Source organism: Primulina tabacum, chromosome 2 (genome assembly GCF_025594145.1).
Source record: "Primulina tabacum isolate GXHZ01 chromosome 2, ASM2559414v2, whole genome shotgun sequence".
Taxonomy (NCBI): Eukaryota; Viridiplantae; Streptophyta; class Magnoliopsida; order Lamiales; family Gesneriaceae; genus Primulina; species Primulina tabacum.
Window position 1 is genome coordinate 45,301,732 of NC_134551.1, and position 20,173 is coordinate 45,321,904.

The 20,173-nt window shown below is 36.3% G+C and overlaps 2 protein-coding genes across 10 annotated transcripts; one reads left to right on the plus strand and one right to left on the minus strand.

Annotated features, from left to right (window-relative positions):
• Window positions 1-9,599: 9,599 nt before the first annotated feature.
• LOC142532570 (glucan endo-1,3-beta-glucosidase 6-like) lies at window positions 9,600-12,769 on the plus strand. The gene is made up of 3 exons (XM_075638873.1): window positions 9,600-10,167; window positions 10,862-12,628; window positions 12,677-12,769. Exons 1-2 carry the CDS (start codon window positions 9,821-9,823, stop codon window positions 11,952-11,954), a joined length of 1,440 nt encoding a protein of 479 aa, XP_075494988.1. The 5' UTR covers window positions 9,600-9,820; the 3' UTR covers window positions 11,955-12,628; window positions 12,677-12,769.
• Window positions 12,694-16,689, minus strand: LOC142532522 (BTB/POZ domain-containing protein At5g47800-like). Of its 9 annotated transcripts, none has more exons than XM_075638854.1 (8): window positions 16,550-16,689; window positions 16,344-16,444; window positions 15,607-15,660; window positions 15,339-15,449; window positions 15,187-15,256; window positions 14,699-15,103; window positions 13,891-14,622; window positions 12,694-13,422 (listed from the first exon to the last, which is right to left on the minus strand). In XM_075638854.1, exons 4-8 carry the CDS (start codon window positions 15,395-15,397, stop codon window positions 12,928-12,930), a joined length of 1,761 nt encoding a protein of 586 aa, XP_075494969.1. In that variant the 5' UTR covers window positions 15,398-15,449; window positions 15,607-15,660; window positions 16,344-16,444; window positions 16,550-16,689; the 3' UTR covers window positions 12,694-12,927. The 9 variants fall into 9 exon arrangements, with proteins under 9 accessions (XP_075494969.1, XP_075494952.1, XP_075494960.1 ...); XM_075638837.1 differs by having other exon boundaries at window positions 15,339-15,455; XM_075638845.1 differs by lacking the exon at window positions 15,607-15,660 and having other exon boundaries at window positions 15,339-15,455.
• Window positions 16,690-20,173: the final 3,484 nt, after the last annotated feature.

Below are 20,173 nucleotides of genomic sequence, written 5' to 3' on the forward strand. Positions count from 1 at the left end.
GAACAAATTATTGTCGAACTTGTAGTAGCATTTCTCAGCTACGTGACCAATGTAGCCACATATTTGGCAGGTGGGACGATTGTTGGTGTTCCCGGACCAACCCTTTATACCGTCATGACGAATCTACCACAACCACAAACTCTTTGACTGAACTATGCCTGCAAATTGTTGTGATTCTTTGGTAATTGGTTGTGGGAGGAATACCTCCCGTATTGAAAGTATATGACTCGATGCAGCATTCATGTTAGAGTAATAGAGCTCTCGCATTGGAGGATGATAATGCCTCACATGCACGACAGCAGAGTCGTATTCCATCCCACTCTACCAAGGATGTAGAGTATCTGACCATCTTCAGAGATTGAATGGGCACATGCTACCAAAGTTTCCACAAAACCCTTCATCTTGCTAAGGTAATCCTTCATGCTAAGATGACTTTTCTTTAAAATCTATAATTGAAGCTTGTATTGCATTATACGAGCTTTGGACTAGTAGTAGGGTTAGTCTATGCTTATACCGGGATTCACGTTGGTCCTATCATTTTATAGAATTAAACATATATGTTGATGATTCAATTACTAACATTTGACCAAATCGTAGGATGAGAAATTATCCAGACGTAGCATAGAATAATCCCTGATAGCAAATAGTGTGGAAATCTTTTTCCAAATCTGAGTTGATGTTTGGCAGCCAATCATCTGGCCTTGAATCTCTCCAGTCATGGATGCTAACATGAAGCAAAAGAGAAGTTGAGCTTATCGATGTCATTATACATATATTGGATTCAGACCTTCCAGAAGTTCCTCACTGGGAACAATTTTCGATGGAACGAGCGATGATTCGTCAATCAAAAACTCGAGACTCAGACCACGGATACCAACTAAAACTTGAAGGTGCCAAAGCAGAAAATTATCGTAATCGAGCTTGATAGAATTAATCTGGTTAGCTGGGTTTATCATCATATAGTTAGCGGAAAGATTAACGAATGTGGTGGAGCTTGTACCAGGTCAATTTTCTTGGAGAGACTTTTGTGAACAAAATCAACACAAGAATATTTATATGTACAACTGATTAACAAATAAATAATGTAGAAATACAAGATAAAATCAATCTTACTATAAAAATATAACAGAGGTATTGTTGGAATTTTGATGCCTAATGAATGAAAATTAAGCAAATAAATCAATGTGTTTGATTGAAAAATTCGAAACGAAGAACGAAGCTTAATGAACGAATATTAAGTTCGGTGGTTCTGAATTAAACTCGAAACGAGTTCATCAAATGTTGAAAGAACTTCAAACGAGTAGTCGGAACGTGTAAGGGACGAAAACGAAAATGAAAAAAAAAGCGGCATGAACAGTAGCAGGCACGCACCTGCGCGCGGATCTGCGCACAGGTGCGCGCGACTGCCGAGAGCTCTCGGCAGCGCGCGAGCCGGTGCACGCACAGACGCGTCCCTTCGGATTTTTCTAAGTTTTTCTGATATTTTTTCATTCCCTTGGCATTGTTTGATGATTGTGGTCAGTTACAATGGCCAAGAGACATCCCAATGAATGAAAGATCATGTCTTTTCACATGAAAAACATTAAATGTTGATTTATTGAAAATCAAAAATACATGACATAACATATCATAAGCATATTGTTCTTCTTCCTTCTTCAACAAGATAGAGTTCCTTCATTTCTTTGTTATAGAACTTGAATATTTGAGTGCTCATTATTCAAGAGTTGTAGTTGTATCTTGGGAGAAGATTGCCACAACCTCTAGCACATTGTGTAACACCCTTACCCCATGACAATAAACTATAAATGCAATAATGCGGAAGCCTTATTAAAAGATTTGGAGAAAAGTAATAATTAATAAAATTTTGGCAAAGTTTGCACCTAATTATAGATTTACCAAAAACCCCAAGCAAACAGAGTAAACATTACCACAATCAATCTTTCCAAAATACACATAAATCCAATCTCCATAAATACCAAGTGTTTTACAAAAGATGTGACATAATTTTCTTGTTCGAAACATGAACCAAGGTGCAATACTCAAAACCATTTTAACAAAATATAATTCTCCAAACTTTGGCACATGCACCTTCCATGCCTCGACACTTCTATCGCTATTCCTTTTTACCTGCATCACATGACATAACTGGAATGAGTTTACAAAACTCAGTAAGTGGAACTTTCAATAACAATTACATATACAATAGTGTAAAGAAAGGAATCATTACAATAGAACCATAGGAAATGCCATCGTTCAATGGAATATATAGATAACAATTATAAGATGGCATTCTATCAACCATTTTTTCATTTTCCTTGTATGGCATTGATAAGTCATCCGTCGATGGTATACATGTACATTTCAGTCAAAATCAGTCACTGTACATGTTAAATGTTGATCAACTTCCGTTATGTGGGTTTAGAAGTGCTAGAAGCACCACCACTACCATATAACTATCAAGCCATAAAAAAAACCATTGAATCATTGTATCAAACATGTGATGTGCATGTAATTAGAACTAGCTCCTTACTTAGCAATTGACATCAAAATTCCTTTTCTTTTCTTTCAATCAATGAACCATTACATAACAGGTATATAATTAATAGGATTAAAGGAGCTAGGAACAATAACAACATCATTCATCATACATATAGGCCATGAGATGCATTCAAGGAAAAATCCCACTTACAACCAATAGAACTTGTTGTGATAGCTTCTTTGTGGTTGATCCTATAACACAAGATCAAGAATATACCATTAACTACACATCTTCAACCTATAAATTACCATTCAGGCCTAAACCACCATTCCCTTCACTTCAACCAAATAGCCAAAAGATAAATTCCCTTACCTTGGTTACTTGCTCTTGAGGATATGAAGATCACACCTCCAACTTGAAGATTCAAACCTTTGAAAGAAAGGAATTAAGTGAAGAAATGAAGAACCCTAGTTCCTAAGTCGATGGTTGCAAGAGGGAAGAGAGAAATGACTAACTTATTGGCTTAGAAACTCTTAAAAATATGTTTTCTACGCAAAATACACGGACCCCGTGCCCCCCTCCGTGTAAAGGTCCGTGTACACTCGGGAAATCACTCATTTTTCATGGCAAGACCCGGACCCGGTGTAGGGGTCCGTGTACCCACTGTCAGGGGCCAAAACTGCAATTTTTCTTGCGAATTAGCCAAAGTGGTAAACATGAAAGTTGTAGCCCTATGTCTTTTCTTGAAGCTCCCCAAATTTCAGGTCATTTGGAGGTCTGATAAAAATTTATGCCCATTCTCCCAACATGTGTCAGTGCAGGAACAAAGAAACACACGACACATTTCGGGCCACTTTTGACTCATCTTCCTCAACTCTTTGAACAAAACTCAAAATAAGAAAGTTGTAGCCTTGGATCTTAGCTTTCTAATGCAATTGGCCTCATGCCATTTGAATCAATATCCCATTCATTATGCTAAAAACCGTAACAATTACCAAAATTTTCATACCGTTTCTGCACCCCAATTACCTATTTGGCTCAAACCATCCATACCATCAATCCAACTCCCAACATTATACCTTCATGACAAAAAAAACTCCTCAAATACACAACCATCTACTTAACCATACCAAAACCATAGAGTAAATAACCATGAATACAATGCAATAACCATATTGATGCTATAACATGCAATACCAACCCTTCCATCAACTATACTCATAAACCATAAAAATAACCATGATCAATAATAACTTAACCATATATCCATAACACCAAACCATAGAATAACATCATTGACAATAGAAAGATAAAAGATTGGGATATTACACATTGTGAGGGGCAAATTCTTCTTAAGGAGAAAGTGTTCAACACTTGCCTCTACAAGTCATATTCTTTGTTTTTTTCTTGCTTTTCTCTCATATTTGAATACTACAAACAACAATCTTAAGAAAAAAATTTTGGTTTTTGATCATTTGCAAGAAGAATTTCAATGGAGTCAACATCTACAACACCACATGCAACAGTTGCACCAGGAGAGAAACCAGAAACGTTTTCTGGTGCGGATTTCAAAAGATGGCAACAAAAGATGCTCTTCTATCTCACAACCTTGAGTTTGTCAAGGTTCTTGAAGGAGGATCCTCCCACCGTTGCTGAAAAAGAGATAGATATCAACATGAGGGTCGCTTTGGATGCATGGAACCAAAGTGACTTCTTGTGCAAGAACTACATCCTAAATGGACTTGACAATGCATTGTACAATGTGTATTGTCAAGTCAAGACCGCCAAGGAACTTTGGGATATGCTTGATAAGAAATACAGGGCGGAGGATGCGGGCTTGAAGAAGTTCATTGTTGGGAGATTTTTGGAATTCAAGTGGTGGACTCAAAATCTGTGATGAGTCAAGTGCAAGAACTACAACTTCTCTTGCACGAGATTCATGCGGAAGAAATGAGTTTAAACGAATCTTTCCAAGTTGCTGCGTTGATCAAGAAACTCCCTCCGTTGTGGAAGGATTTCAAGAATTATTTGAAGCACAAAAGAAAGGAGAGGGGATTGGAGGATCTCATTGTGAGATTGAGGATAGAAGAGGACAACAAGAGCACCGAGGCCAAGGCAAGTAAAATGATAGCAAGGGTGAACATTGTTGAATCGAGTTTTCAAGGGAAGAAGAGGAAGTTTGAGAAGCAACCACAACAAGGCCAACAACCACCAAATAAGAAGAAATTCAAAGGCACTTGTTATAACTGCGGAAAACCAAATCACATGGCTAAGGATTGTAGGAAGCCAAAGAAGGGAAATCCTCAAGCCAACGTAGTTCAAGAAAGTCGGTACCATTTGATTTTTCTCAACTCGATTTGTCTGCAGTTATTTTGGAAGCCAATTTGGTGGAAAACCCCAACGAGTGGTGGGTTGATACTGAAGCAACTCGACAAATATGCTCCAACAAGGGGATGTTCTCCACATACACTCCATCGACCGGGAGAAAACTATACATGGGGAACTCCGCTACATCTGAGGTGGTGGGCACCGAAAATGTGGTACTGAAGATGACATCGGGTTTGGAAGTAACCCTTGTTGATGCACTTCATGTACCAGACATAAAAAAGAACCTCGTGTCGGGGTCTCTGTTGGTCAAACACGGGTTTAGACTAGTATTTGAGTCTAACAAGGTTGTATTGACCAAGAATGGTCATTTTATTAGAAAAGGATATCTCGATGAGAACCTTTTCAAGTTGAATGTAATGGCTATATGCCAAAATGTTGTTAAAAGTAATAAAGACAAAAGTTCTATTTACTTGCTTGAGTGTTCTCATTTATGGCATGTTCGTTTAGGACAAGTAAATTTTAATACCTTGCAACGTTTAATGAAACTTGAATTATTGCCTAAACACAATGTCGATCCAACACACAAATACGAGAAATGTGTTGAAGCAAAAGTGACCAAAGCGTCTTACCACTCGATTGAAAGATGTACAACTCCTTTATAATTAATACACACCGCTCTTGGTGATTTAAACTTTATACAAACTAGAGGAGGGAAAAGATACTACGTGACATTCATTGATGATAATACAAGATACTGTTACGTATATCTTTTGAGGTCGAAAGATGAAGCTCTTGAAGCATTCAAATGTTATAAGACTGAAGTTGAGAATCAACTAGGGAAACAAATAAAGAGGGTTCGAAGCGATATAGGGGGCGAATACGGAGCACAGTTTGATGAATTATGCACATCTGTGGGTATAATTCATGAAATGACTGCTCCCTATTCACCACAATCGAATGACATTTCCAAAAGAAAGAATCGAACTCCGAAAGATATGATGAATGCTATGTTAATAAGTTCAGGACTACCCCAAAACCTGTGGGGGGAAGCAATACTATCGGCTAATCACATCCTGAACAAGATACCCCACAAGAAAAATGACAAGTCTCCTTACAAATTGTGGAAAGGTCATAAGCTTTCCTACAAGTACCTCAAAGTGTGGGGGTGTTTAGCTAAGGTTGAAATACCAAAGCCTAAACAAGAGCGAATTGGACCAAAGATGGTCGACTGCATATTCATCGGATATGCACATAATAGTAGTGCCTATAGGTTTATAGTGCACAAATCTGAAAATGTAGAAATGAATACGGGCATGACAATTGAGTCAAGAAATGCAGTATTTTTTGAAAATATATTTCCTTGTAAAGAAAGGAAAGAAAATGGTTCTAGCAAGCGAAAACTTGAGACGGAGCATGTAGGTCAAGTACCTACACATGAGCCAACTCTAAATGAAAATGCTATACCATTGGAAGGCTCTTCAAAGGAGCAAGAGGCAAGAAGAAGCAAAAGTGCTAGAATCTCAAAGTCCTTTGGTCCAGACTTCCATACTTTTATGTTGGAGAATGAGCCAAAGAACATACAAGATGCTCTGGCTAGCCCTGAAGTTCCTTATTGGAAAGAAGGCATCAACTCTGAAATAGACTATATTTTGCAAAACCATACTTGGGAACTAATGGATCTTCCACCAGGTACCAAGCCATTGGGATGCAAATGGATATTGAAAAAGAAAATGAGAGTTGATGGAAGTATTGAAAAATACAAAGTCAGGCTTGTGGCCAAAGGCTATAGACAAAGAGAAGGTCATGATTTCTTCGACACGTATTCACCAGTTTCAAGAATAACATCCATTCGTGTGCTCATTGCTATTGCAGCTTTGCATAACCTTGAGATACATCAAAATGATGTTAAAACGGCATTTTTAAATGGTGAACTTGAAGAAAAAGTATATATGGAGCAACCTGAAGGCTTCATTGTAAAAGGACAAGAAAGAAAGGTCTGTCGTTTAATTAAGTCACTATGCGGACTTAAACAAGCGCCCAAGCAGTGGCACGAAAAATTTGACAAGGTAGTATTGTCAAATGGATTTAAGATTAATGAGTGTGACAAATGTGTTTACATTAAAGGCACTCGAGAATCTTATGTGATAGTATGTCTATATGTGGATGACATGCTAATAATGGGAAATAGCCAAGAGTTGATTACGGGTACAAAGAAAATGTTGACAAAACATTTTGATATGAAAGATATGGGTATTGCTGATGTAATTCTAGGGATTAAAATCTTTAGAACTCCAGAAGCAATAGTCCTATCTCAATCTCATTATGTAGAAACAGTGTTGAAGAAGTTTAACGCTTATGACTCTACCCCAGTAAAAACGCCTTTAGATGTGAATGTTCATTTGGCGAAGAATCGTGGAGAACCAGTTTCCCAACTGGAATACTCCAAAATTATTGGAAGCCTTATGTACATCACTAATTGTACTAGACCTGACATCGCTTGTGCGGTTAACAAGTTAAGTCGGTTTACAAGTAATCCTAGTGATGCACACTGGAAGGCATTGACAAGGGTGCTTAGATATTTAAAGCACACCTCAGAATATGGACTAAATTACACAAGGTATCCTGCAGTACTTGAAGGATACTATGATGTAAATTGGATTTCTGATACCAATGACTCCAAATCCATCAGCGGCTATGTATTTAGCATTGGTGGAGGAGCAGTCTCTTGGAGGTCATCGAAACAAACTTGCATTGCTAGATCTACTATGGAATCGGAGTTCATAGAGATAGATAAAGCTGCTGAAGAAGCTGAATGGCTTCGCAACTTTTAGAGGGCATTCCATGTTGGACAAGTCCAGTGCCAGCAATCTTGATATATTGCGACAGTCAGTCGGCAATTTCAAGGGCACAAAATAGTATGTACAATGGTAAGTCTCGACACATTCGTCGAAGACATAATACTGTGCGACAGTTGATCTCTAATGGAGTTATATCTGTTGATTATATTAAATCAAAGGATAACTTAGCGGATCCGCTTAGAAAAGCATTAAATAGGGATCAAATGTACTGTCTGTCAAGAGGAATGGGTTTAAAACCTACCAAATAAAGTTTTCATAGTGGCAACCCAACCTTGTAGATTGGAGATCCCAAGACCTTGGTTCAATGGGACAACTAAGTTATGAGAACTTGATGAATCACTCCTCATTCCTAAGACGATAAGTGAAGTTGCCTACAAAAGTAGTGATGTTAAGTATTGTACTTTTAATGATTCCGTAGCTTGCAAAAGCGGGGTAAGTAGGATATCCTTTTACAAGTAGATCACCTATGTACGTGTGAGAAAGGGCCGCCTCGATGAAACACGTATGAATCCAAGATGTGTTCCATGGCCAAAACGGACACAACCGATAAAACAAAATGGAAATAGAAGAAAGATTATCATGTGGGTACAGTTTTCTGGGTTTACATGAACCGCCAAGAAGTTCAAGACATCAAGTTCACTTCATGGCCTAGTAAATTCGATTGTATTCCACTTGGGCAGGTTCAAAGCCAAAAGCTACCTCTCCTGATGTGATAATTTTTCGTATATACTCTCTCTTATGCATCACGAGCATTCATGCATTAATTTCATTCATGTGGGGGATTGTTGGAATTTTGATGCTTAATGAATGAAAATTAAGCAAATAAATCAATGTGTTTGATTGAAAAATTCGAAACGAAGAACAAAGCTTAATGAACGAATATTAAGTTCGGTGGTTCTGAATTAAACTCGAAACGGGTTCATCAAATGTTGAAAGAACTTCAAACGAGTAGTCGGAACGTGTAAGGGACGAAAACGAAAACGAAAAAAAAAGCGGCATGAACAGTAGCAGGCGCGCACCTGCGCGCGGATCCGCGCGCAGGTGCGGGCAGGCGCTCACCCGCGCGAATGCCGAGAGCTCTCGGCAGCACGCGAGTAGGCGCACGCACAGACGCGTCCCTTCGGATTTTTCTGAGTTTTTCTGATATTTTTTCATTCCCTTGGCATTGTTTGATGATTGTGGTCAGTTACAATGGCCAAAGGACATCCCTATGAATGAAAGATCATTTCTTTTCACATGAAAAACATTAAATGTTGATTTATTGAAAATCAAAAATACATTACATAACATATAATAAGCATATTGTTCTTCTTCCTTCTTCAACAAGAGAGAGTTCCTTCATTTTTTTGTTATAGAACTTGAATATTTGAGTGCTCATTATTCAAGAGTTGTAGTTGTATTTTGGGAGAAGATTGCCACAACCTCTAGCACATTGTGAGGGCCAAATTCTTCTTAAGGAGAAAATGTTCAACACTTGCCTCTACAAGTCATATTCTTTGTTTTCTTCTTGCTTTTCTCTCATATTTGAATACCACAAACAACAGGTATTGCTGGTGTGATCCTCTATAGCCATTTGTATCATATGGTGTGTGATGTACTTGACCACATTCTTATAAAAATTGAATATTTAAGGTCGAGTTTGGCTTAAAAAAGATTGTAAATTTTGAAATCAAAGTTCCAAGATATTTTTTCCAGATTGAGTTCAAGCGAGCTCATTTGGAAAAAAGATCGAAGGGATTGGATGCAACCACATTGCACATCAGAGAATTGATCGAGTTCTAGCTCGCCTAAAAAAAGAAGATAACAAGATTCGATTAAAAATCATAATGACGATGCACATCATATGGTCCATAAGTTATCAATGAAAAACCAAGTTCTTTTCTTCCTTCATGTACAAAAAGTAAAACAGAGTTGGCCGTTCATTGTTGGCACCATGGACCCATAAAGCTCAAGCAACCAAGTTCCATTCTTCCTTCTTTTTAATTAAAAAAACTTAATTAAATTTGCCGTTTATATGATTTTAATTATATATTTATTTTACGGCCGGGTTAAACGCTGATCACCTTTCCCTCACACGGACCGACCGCCTTCAAACGAAACGGTTTAACGTTAATGAACTGTGAACTCTCTGAAATTCCTCGACCGGCGTTTGAAAATGGCGACAGCACGTTTTTCCGGCGAAATCTTATTGCTGTTGTTTTGCATGTCTGCAGTGGCTGTGTTGGTGGAGTCGGGCGTAGGCGTGAACTGGGGAACTTTGGCACTCCACCGTCTGTTGCCGGAGACGGTGGTGGATCTCTTGAAAGACAACAAGATATCCAAGGTGAAGCTGTTTGATGCCGACCCCAGTTCGATGCGGGCATTAATGGGAAGTGGGATTGAAGTTATGGTTGGGATCCCAAATGAAATGCTTGCTTTACTGAGTGCTTCTACTTCTGCTTCTGATTTATGGGTTGCTCAGAATGTTTCCAGTTACATGGTTAAAGGGGGTGTCAATATCAAGTATGTTTTTATTCCGGTAATTCTAGTTGCGCTTTCCAATTTTAGATTTTGTTTTTTTTTTATTGTGAATTGTTCTGATCTTTATGCTTGGTTAGTTTTATTGCACTTTGATGTCTTCAAGCTTGGATTTTTCTCCTTGTATGCATTCTTTTGTTGACTGCTTCTGTTCTGTCGGAAGTTGCTTCGGCCGATTCTGGCAAAGGCAAGAGTATTTTTTTAAAACTCATTATCTGATGTCCTAAATTATAAATGCTGCAATTATTTGAGCATGATTTGAAGATGTATCAAGATGGATTCGTTGAGACTAATTGTGTTGATTCAGTTAGACTAAACAACGCGCAAATTACCTGTTCCACGATCAGGTTTAGCTCTTGCGGTTTTATAAATCCTTGGGACGTAAGTGCACTTTCAATTCTTCATTAACTCTATAGACTATAAGTCTCTGCCTCTTTGCCTTGAAATTTATGCGCAGAAAGCAAGATGCTTGGAATATAGCCTGAAAGTGAATTATCTCTCTTCGACAAATGGACATGTAGTTTCTCAATACATCTAGAAAAATTTTGGAGCCTCATTTGGTGAAATCTTTGGCAGTGATAATAAATTTTTATTTATAAGTAGTAGAAAACTTGAATCAACATTGCTGCTTACTGTTTAAATTTTCTTCACATTGCTGATATTTACAGTGTCATTGCAGATATATTGCTGTAGGAAACGAGCCCTTTCTGAATAGTTATTCTGGTCAATTTCAATCTTATGTTTTACCTGCTCTGATGAATCTACAACAGTCTTTAGCAAAAGCAAATCTTGTGGGCATGGTAAAGCTGGTTGTACCATGCAATGCTGATGCCTATGAATCTAATCTACCATCACAAGGAACCTTCAGGCCTGAGCTTACCCAAATTATGACTCAGATCGTCTCTTTCCTGAATTCAAATGGTTCGCCTTTTGTAGTGAATATTTACCCATTTTTAAGTCTCTATGGAAACTCAGATTTTCCTCAGGACTACGCATTTTTTGAGGGTACAGCTCATCCTGTGATGGACGGATCAAATGTATACTATAATGCATTTGATGGTAATTTTGACACCTTGGTTGCGGCTCTCAGCAAGCTTGGATATGGTCAAATGCCCATTGTTATAGGAGAGGTGGGTTGGCCAACAGATGGAGCTGTTAGTGCTAATTACAATGCTGCGAGGGCCTTCAACCAGGGTCTTGTGAATCATGTTCTAAGAAACAATGGGACGCCTTTAAGACCAGGTGTGCCTCCTGTGGATATATATCTTTTCAGTCTCCTTGATGAAGGGGCTAAAAGTATACTCCCCGGAAACTTTGAGAGACACTGGGGTATATTTTCTTTCGATGGGCAGGCAAAATATTCGCTCAACCTCGGGTATGGATTATTAAAGAATGCAAAAAATGTTCAATATCTTCCTTCTAGATGGTGCGTGGCTAATCCTACCCAGGATCTTTCTACCCTGGAAAACCACTTCAAACTTGCTTGTAGTTATGCCGATTGCACAACACTCAGCTATGGGGGATCTTGCAATAATATCGGTGAGAAGGGAAACATATCATATGCTTTCAACAGCTACTATCAGTTTCAAACACAGAATGCACAGAGCTGCGAATTTGATGGGCTCGGGATTGTCACGTTCTTGAACCCTTCGGTTGGTGGTTGCAAATTTCTTGTTGGGGTTACTGATGGTGCAGCAGGATTTAGTTTGAGCAATGGAAATATTATACTATTTCTAATTATTTTTTGGGGATTTTACATACTTCTGGTGTGATCGGTCTTCTGGAATGGGGTTCTGAGGGTTCCTACTTCTAAAACCGACACAATGCAAAAGAAAAGAGAATACTGCACAGATAGATGAATTAGACCTTAAAACTTACGTTAGGTTATGTACCATCATAGTATACTATTCAAGGGTTTATGTTAAGCTTGTATCTGTATTTTGCCAACCGTTGAATTGTACTAGATAAGACTGAAGAAATTGTATGTGGTCATGGTGGTTGTGAAAGAATATGTGATTATTCTTATTTATAGCTGTTTGATAATTGTCATTCTTTTGCAAATTTCTTGTTGGGGTTGCTGATGTTGCAGCAGGCTTTAGTTTGAGCAATGGAAGAATTATATCATTGCTAATTTTTTTGGGGATTTTACATACTTCTGGTGTGATCAGAGTCTTCTGGAGTGGGGTTCTGAGGGTCCCTTCTTCTAAAACTGGCATGTTACAATAGAAAAGAGAATATTGCGCAGATAAATGAGATGAATTGGACTTTAGATCCTGTGTTAGATTATGTACCATCATAGTATACTATTCAAGAATTCATGTTAAGCTTCTATCTGTAGTTTTGCCAATTGTTGTGTTGTACTAGGTAAGGCTGAAGAACTTGTATTGCAGTCATGGCGGTTGTGAAAGAATACCTGTTTATTCTTGTTCATAGATGTTTGATAATTGTCATTCTTTTGCTTCAATCTAAAATCAAATTCTCTAGAAAAGTCCAGAACATGACGGTAGACAATTAACAGGATTTATGAATAGTTCTATACATAAATGGGGTTACATGTGGTGTTTTGTTTACAATTTCAGACGCAGAACTCAGAATGATCTCTCCTGCCCATTGCACAAGAAAATTATTAACATGAAGTATATAGATTCTTGGTGTGTTATATTTCTCTGCCTTTGCTCTAAGTTTGCTGAGACTTTTCTTACTCAAGCTTTTTTTACTGGAATTCAATTTACTGATCCTTGTGCGCTATCGTTCTCTGCCTTTGTCGCTATGATTTTTCCCTGAGATTCTTCTTTCTTTTGCTTTCTCATGAGGATTCAAATTTGAATGCTGAATTTCAGATATCCCTTCATCTCTAATTTTCCTTCCCTTTCTCATTTCTTGCACCGCACTTTCCCTTATTTTAAAGCTTAGTTCTGGTCTTAGTTGGAACTTATCATCATAATTTCTACCACCCTTCCCTTTACTCGAATGATGGTTGTTTGTGCTTAATTTTAATTTGTTCATGTCATCTCTGACAACCGAGGTTTGATCTGATGATCTGTCTTTTATATTTGTTGTAGTGTCGCCTCTCTCTTGTTCTAAGCCTCTCTCTTGTTCGAAGAAGAGAAGCTGCACCACGGTTCTCAAAGGCAATCGATCGTTTTTCACTGCATGTGAACGTACTTCTGGCGACAATTTTTGGCAGTCCAGAATCCGGCAGAGGTGCTTCTTATCCATTTTACTCAAATCAGGATGCTCCTGTTGTCAAACGTACATGCAAGAAGTTTTCAAATGAACACTCGAAATCAGAATGCATAAGATTAGGAAATGTTTATACATTTTTAAATTGAAAAATATTGGGCAATAACAATCGATAATATAGCGGTGGCTGTTATATCAATTAGAACACGATGAGTAGACTAATCTAAATTGAAAAAATATGAGTTTTAGTTGTTACTATTACGATTGGTGTTATGGTTGAGATCATGTGCTCGATTATCATGAATTGCAAGTTGGAATAATGATTAAGAGGGGATATTGGGAATTTACAGTTGCCTATATTATTTCTATATGGTACAATGTCGCAGAGTGATATTTTGATTTGTTCTATAGTCGAAAATATTTGAGTTTTAACTTTTTAGACCTATAGCCTTTGTTAGAGACTAATATGCAGTTTTGCAAGAATATTATTGAATGAAATTTATTATCACACTACTAGAACAGTACCTTGAGATAAATGTTGATTGCCTTGTACAGGTTATCGTGATCTGTACGTGCAATTCCTGGCAGTGTTTCAGCTAAAGACGTCATTTTTTTAACCGGCAGGTTGGAATCCTTCGAAACCACTTGAAGGTATGAATCAATGAGCTTTCCAACATTATTAATCGATCTTAGTGACAGGCTTTCATCTGTTGGAGTTTGTCTTTTCCATTGCCTCAAAAAACTCTCTAACACTGTCTGCACCAATTCGATGTCATACGAAGTTTGATCATTTGATACTCGATTAGGAAGCAGCAAGTCATCCAACGCTGCATCCTCGAGCTGCAAACCTGAAACCCTCAAAAGTTCTGCTTTTGTCACTTGAGACACTCCAAGAAAATTTGAGATGCTAACGAGTCTTAGCAAGAACTTAACCGAGACAGATCCTTTATCTGCTGGAACCAGGCTGACAATATTTTCAAGAATTCTCTGCTTCCTGTCCGAAGAATCTTGATCTTCCACTTGAGAAGTTGACCCTTCGTTCAATCCTATGCCTGGCAGCCACTGACACGCATAGACATGCAAAGCTTCACCAATTAGCTGTGGCTGCAGCATATTTGTTGATTTTACAGCCATAACTATGCATCGGAACATGTCAACATCTAGGAAAGATATGTCCTCTGTCCACCAATCTTTTGGCACGGACTCTCGACGATTTTTTTGGTATCCTGGTCTGGTATATGTATAAGACCATGAAACCTGAAGAGGGCGTTCATCTAAATCAAATTTTTATGCCTAGTCACAGTCAAACCAGATACGAAGTACAGATTCTTACCTTGTGCGGAGGTGTTAGTATCTTGTCAACAATGGATTCAACGCATTTTTGAATGATACCGAGACTTTCTGACCACTCGTATATCCGTCTAGTATTCTGAAGAGTCACAACCGAGTCCTTCCACCCCTCAAGAATGCAAGATGAGAGAAAAGCCTCCAATTTCATGACAAAGTTCCCAGTTTCGACTTTCTCAGTCATTCCAAGGTACTTGGCAGCACAAAAGGCTGATACGAAATTGTGGGCGCTGAGGTTAATTGTGATCCCGTAGCAATACTTAGCACAAAGCTCAAAAGCCTCCTCTCCTCCCGGAATATCGTGTAGGTTCAACGTGACGTTGATCGAATCTTCAGAATCTGAGGTGAGTTGTTGCAGTAGCCCACACTTTGGAAGAAGAGGATACTGTAGCTAGGCATGCCAGAAACAAGTATTATACGAGTGATCTATGTTGGCTTTGAATGAGCTACATTTTTACCAGCACCAAAATTTACCTTGTGGAGAAGATAGCTGATGTTGTTTATTTGAATGGTAAGGTTGCTCGGTACATCAGATATAACGCTCCTGAAAATTGTGATCCGCAGTCAATTGTCATCGCATTATCTTGATCAGCACTACACAACTGCAGCAGAAAAGTCATGCTTACCTTGTAGCCTCCTCTGTGATGAAGGTGTCTGGCCGGTTCCCCAGTTTCATAAACTTCATTTTCGTAACAATTATTATGCGTTCGAGATGAAAAAGCTCATAGAACTTGTTCCTATTCCTTCAAAGAAAAATTATCACCGTAAAATTAAATGGTGCATGCGCAGGCAGAAAGTAAACTCTAAAAAACAAATCGAAGCCAGCCCTTTTATGATTTTTCATTGAGGCTTTGTTCAATATGAAAAGAAACACAATAAAAATCACATTTTCACCATTCATCAAGTATCAAGGAAGAGGTTAGATAGAACAGGTGTACTCCCTCTGATCTGCATCACAAGAAAAAAATCAGAAAGAAAAAGAGCATACTTATTCCAAGAATTCTAAATTCTGCTGCACGTGGGCTGGGTAGGACGAGCAATTTTCTACGAAGATCCTAATCCCGAAGGGCCTAATCAGACAACAATCTATCGACTGCATGAACTTTTTTTGCCTTTAGTTTTGTGGGTACTTGGAATCTTATAAAGACCATAGAAATTATGGCTCATGGTGCACACTCAGTTTTGATGCATGACTTTTCCACATATCAAGGGAACAGAATAAAACATGACAACTATGTAAAGAAGCCAAGCACAGTGAAAACCTCACGTTTGGACCAGAAAACTGTGAAGCAAAGTAAAGCACCATGTTTCAATAGCCTGACATATATATGGAAATTTTAGCCAAATTTGATACCAGATTTGTAAGTACACTTGAGTTCTTAACAAATTTCCAATCGACAGTTTTGTGAATTTCTCTGTCCATACTCTATTGGAATTGTGCTATAAAGTTCGCAAAGTATCTTCATGACCATATTAACTTTTAAGCAGAGAAATAGCATAACTTCCACACTTCGTTGTCAAAATAAGCATCGAAATAATAAATAAAATAAACCAAACTTGCCACAAATTGAAGTTTTGTGTCGAGCTCACAGCAAAACGAGCTGAGTTACTCTTCAAGCATGTAACGATACCGTAAACGAAATCGACGATGGAGGAGGAGGAGGAGGAAACGAGGGAAGCGTGGCTGATTATTTATGGGGTCATTTTGTTTTAAATCAAGAAAGGCCTGCCACTGAAAACACACGACACCAAATTACAAATATGTGGATACTTATTTATTTTGTGAGCTTTGTCAACATATTGTAATGCATCAAATTGAAAGCTAATGATAACATACTTGAATGTTGGAACAAAGCAAAGATGAGTATCTTTCATGAATATTGGATCGAACCAGACGGGCAGTCGCCTTCCTCCATAGAAAGATAACAATGAAACCTACTTTTAACTATGTATATACAAGATATATCAACCTTCTTTTTTTTTTATTCCTAAGATTCTTATTCATGCAATGCAAGTGGGCAAGCCCCACCATTTCTTGAAAAGCGTTTTCCCAAGAAGTGGGGCCATCGGGATTTCAATCTTGTGAGACTTAAACATACATTCTTACTCTGAAAGTGATCGAATTTTTGATATGAAAAAAGTTACTTTAAAGATTAAATCTTTTTCCTCATATTTCAATTGGGCAAGTATTACAAGATGTGTAATGTATAAAAGCTTATATATATTTCTAAAAATCAAGTTTTAGATTATTTTCTTGAGGAAAAAAAATCACTTTAGCAGCAGAATCTGCTCCCACCACCTTGAGAATAGGAAGATCCTGATGAGTGCCACTACTATGATGATAGTTTCCACCACTAGGATGATGGTGCAATCTCCTTTCTTGTCGGCCACGTGTCTTGTCATGTACCGTTTGATTTGTGTCGAGCATCAGAGAATCTTGACAGGACTGGTCGGAGTTGAGATTTGGTGATTTGCTTATGTATATATATTGTTGGTGGTTTTGGAGGCCAAAGCATCCATTCATCCATCCCCCCCGCCCCCACCCATTTTTCCCACTCCTTCTCTTAGTGCGCTTAAACGCGTGGGCGTGTCTTGATTTGGATGTCACTTGTCCCCCTTCGATAATTATTTTTATTAAATGTAGTTTCACCTTAATTTCAAGAAGTGGCAAGTTTAAGATTTTGATCCCAATACACTTTGAAACTTGAGTAGAACTTGAGTAGGTTTCTTGTGAAACAGTCTCATGATCTTTATCTATGAGACAGGTCAACCCTACCGATATTCGCAATAAAAAGTAATAATCTTAGCATAAAAATTAATACTTTTTCATGGATGACCCAAATAAGATATCTGTCTTATAAAATGCTTGTCTCACACAAATTTTTGCTTTCAAACTTACCGGAGCTTTATGTATACTTTGTAATTAGAAATATTAAACAAAGAAAATAATTTATAATTTGACTGGATTTACTCAAAGTAAAAAGTTCATATGCATGCTCAGTGTCGCTGATTTTTGTACAATATTTTACGCACTTTGATGAGGATGAACCCATCATTCTCATGATGAATTACTATGATGGTAATCATTGTGTGCGTAAAGTTTAATTGTTTAGGGATCTGATTTAGCCTTTTTACAAGATAAAAAAGACACCACGCCACTTGCGTCGTGTGTCAACTTCCAAGACAAGTAAATTGCTGATATTTTGTTTATGGCATAAACTATTTGTTAATTTCTTATGTTATCAATATCCAAAGAAATAGTCTCTCTAAAAAAATATAAAAATAAAGTAGTAGTCACACGATAAGTGGGAATCAATCTTTCAAATAATTTTGCGAGAAAATAATTTAGCATACTTCTTATCTATTATATTTTATTTTATTATTATAAAAATGTGAGTTTTTATTATTTGTTTGGTAAATTACCCTAATGTCTTGTGTTTGTCTTTTGGTATACTTATGTTTGTCTTTTAGCTATCATTGTGATTATTTAGTCATTTTTCTATTTAACTTTGACATTTCTTCTTTATTTGGTTTTGGTTGGGCAGTTTAGTTCGGGAGTTACATACACCGAGATTCAATCTTGATATCGCTATTCTCTTCGACAGCATCCACTAATTCAAAACTTAATATTTGAAAGTCATATTTCAATCTAAACGTTTTTGGGATTTGACTAATAAACAACGAATGACAAATATTTTTCTTATATAGATTATATTTCAATGGAACATGATGAGTCGATCTACTTACAAGTATTATTTTTACTGGTATATCGTACTTTTATAATTGTTATATTTGTCGAATATTAAAATTTGAATTTTCTTCTTTTTTCACTTTTGGTTGGATGATTTAATTTCGTAATTACATTTCGAACCTCGATGTTTAATTTCTTTATTATATATGTTGCTTTGGAGACTTGGAAGTTTTCCTACTTCGGTTATATTTTAAAAAACTGTCACATTTAAATAGTATATAGTTTCAATTTACAGCTTTAACTTAAATAAATTTTTGTAAACAATGATCATTATTTTTATTTTCGCTTGAAGATCACATTTTTTTGAGACAAATGAGTTAATATACTTCGATTTCTCAAAACAATCAAAATAGACGAAATTATATTAGTGTTAATCTAATATGCATTGCTTTGATTGATCTATGTATAATTAATGTGTGTCATTCAGTTTTTATCCATCTACTTTTTATTTGTTGGATACATAAATTTTTTTATTAATAAAGATAAATTTAAATTTTCCATACAAAAATAGAATCATGAAGTTGGATTCATATGCATTAAATTTTGTTATATTTGTCATCAATAATAATTTTATCCATATATATGTCTTCTAGTTATTTTAGTTTGTGTATTTTTTTAAAAAATGTTCAGGAATTCAATCTCTTATATTGTCATTTATATTTGAGTCAATTGAAATATAATGTCATTTAAATTAAAACATATTCAAGGTAAATTATTTATTAAAAATTTTTCAATTTCCGTAATTATCGGATTATAATGATTTATATTATTTCATTTCATAAAATTTTTAATTAACACATGTAATTACAATAACTTTTTTTTTTAAAATCAGTATTTTAATTTCATTTCGATATGTGATATTTTATCAATAAAAATTTTCTTAGTTTTTTTATGCAACTACAATGCATGTTCTTTTCTAATTATTTTTATAACGTAGATATATTTGATAATGTTTTTTTCATTTTATAATAATTTCATATTATGATTCAGATAATTTGAATCGATTTTTTTTATCAACCAATAATGATTCCTCAACGCGATATTGTATTGTTTCTTCAATTTTTTTCCGAACAATTAAACTTTATATAACATATGTTAAAATTATTTTCCCCGGAGATTGTATATGTAAAATTGTTCGATTTATTTTCAATTATTGTTGTGTTATGTTGATATTATTTAAAGAAATTATATACGACTCTTATGGTTTTTCCATGTTTTGACTTTATTGAATTGCTAATTGATAGATTATTTAATATCATTGATTCGATTAAAATATTGAGAAAATGTAATGTATTTTAAAAAATAAAAATATAGTTATTTCTTGATTCTTAATTTTCTTCATTCTTTCCTTTTTTTTCCTCTCATTTTGTTTTCAAACATTATTGTAAATAAAAGTTCATACTCATGAATAATTGGGCTATAACGTCGAAGTGATGTCATTTTTAAAAATAAAACTATATGAAGGATCGTTTGCTGGGCACCTTGAGGTACCTCAAACAAAATATTCTCCAACAGCTGCAATAGCTCGTGTTCTAAGAATGTTAACACCGATTAATTAAATCAAGTTTGGTTTTAAATAACAAGCGGAAGAAACTCGAAGTAATCATTCGTTAAGAAAACTGTTATATTTGAAAGCATTTTAACTTATGTAAAACTGAATAACTGAAAAGCATGAATCACAACACATATCAGTTCAGTTATGGTAAAAAA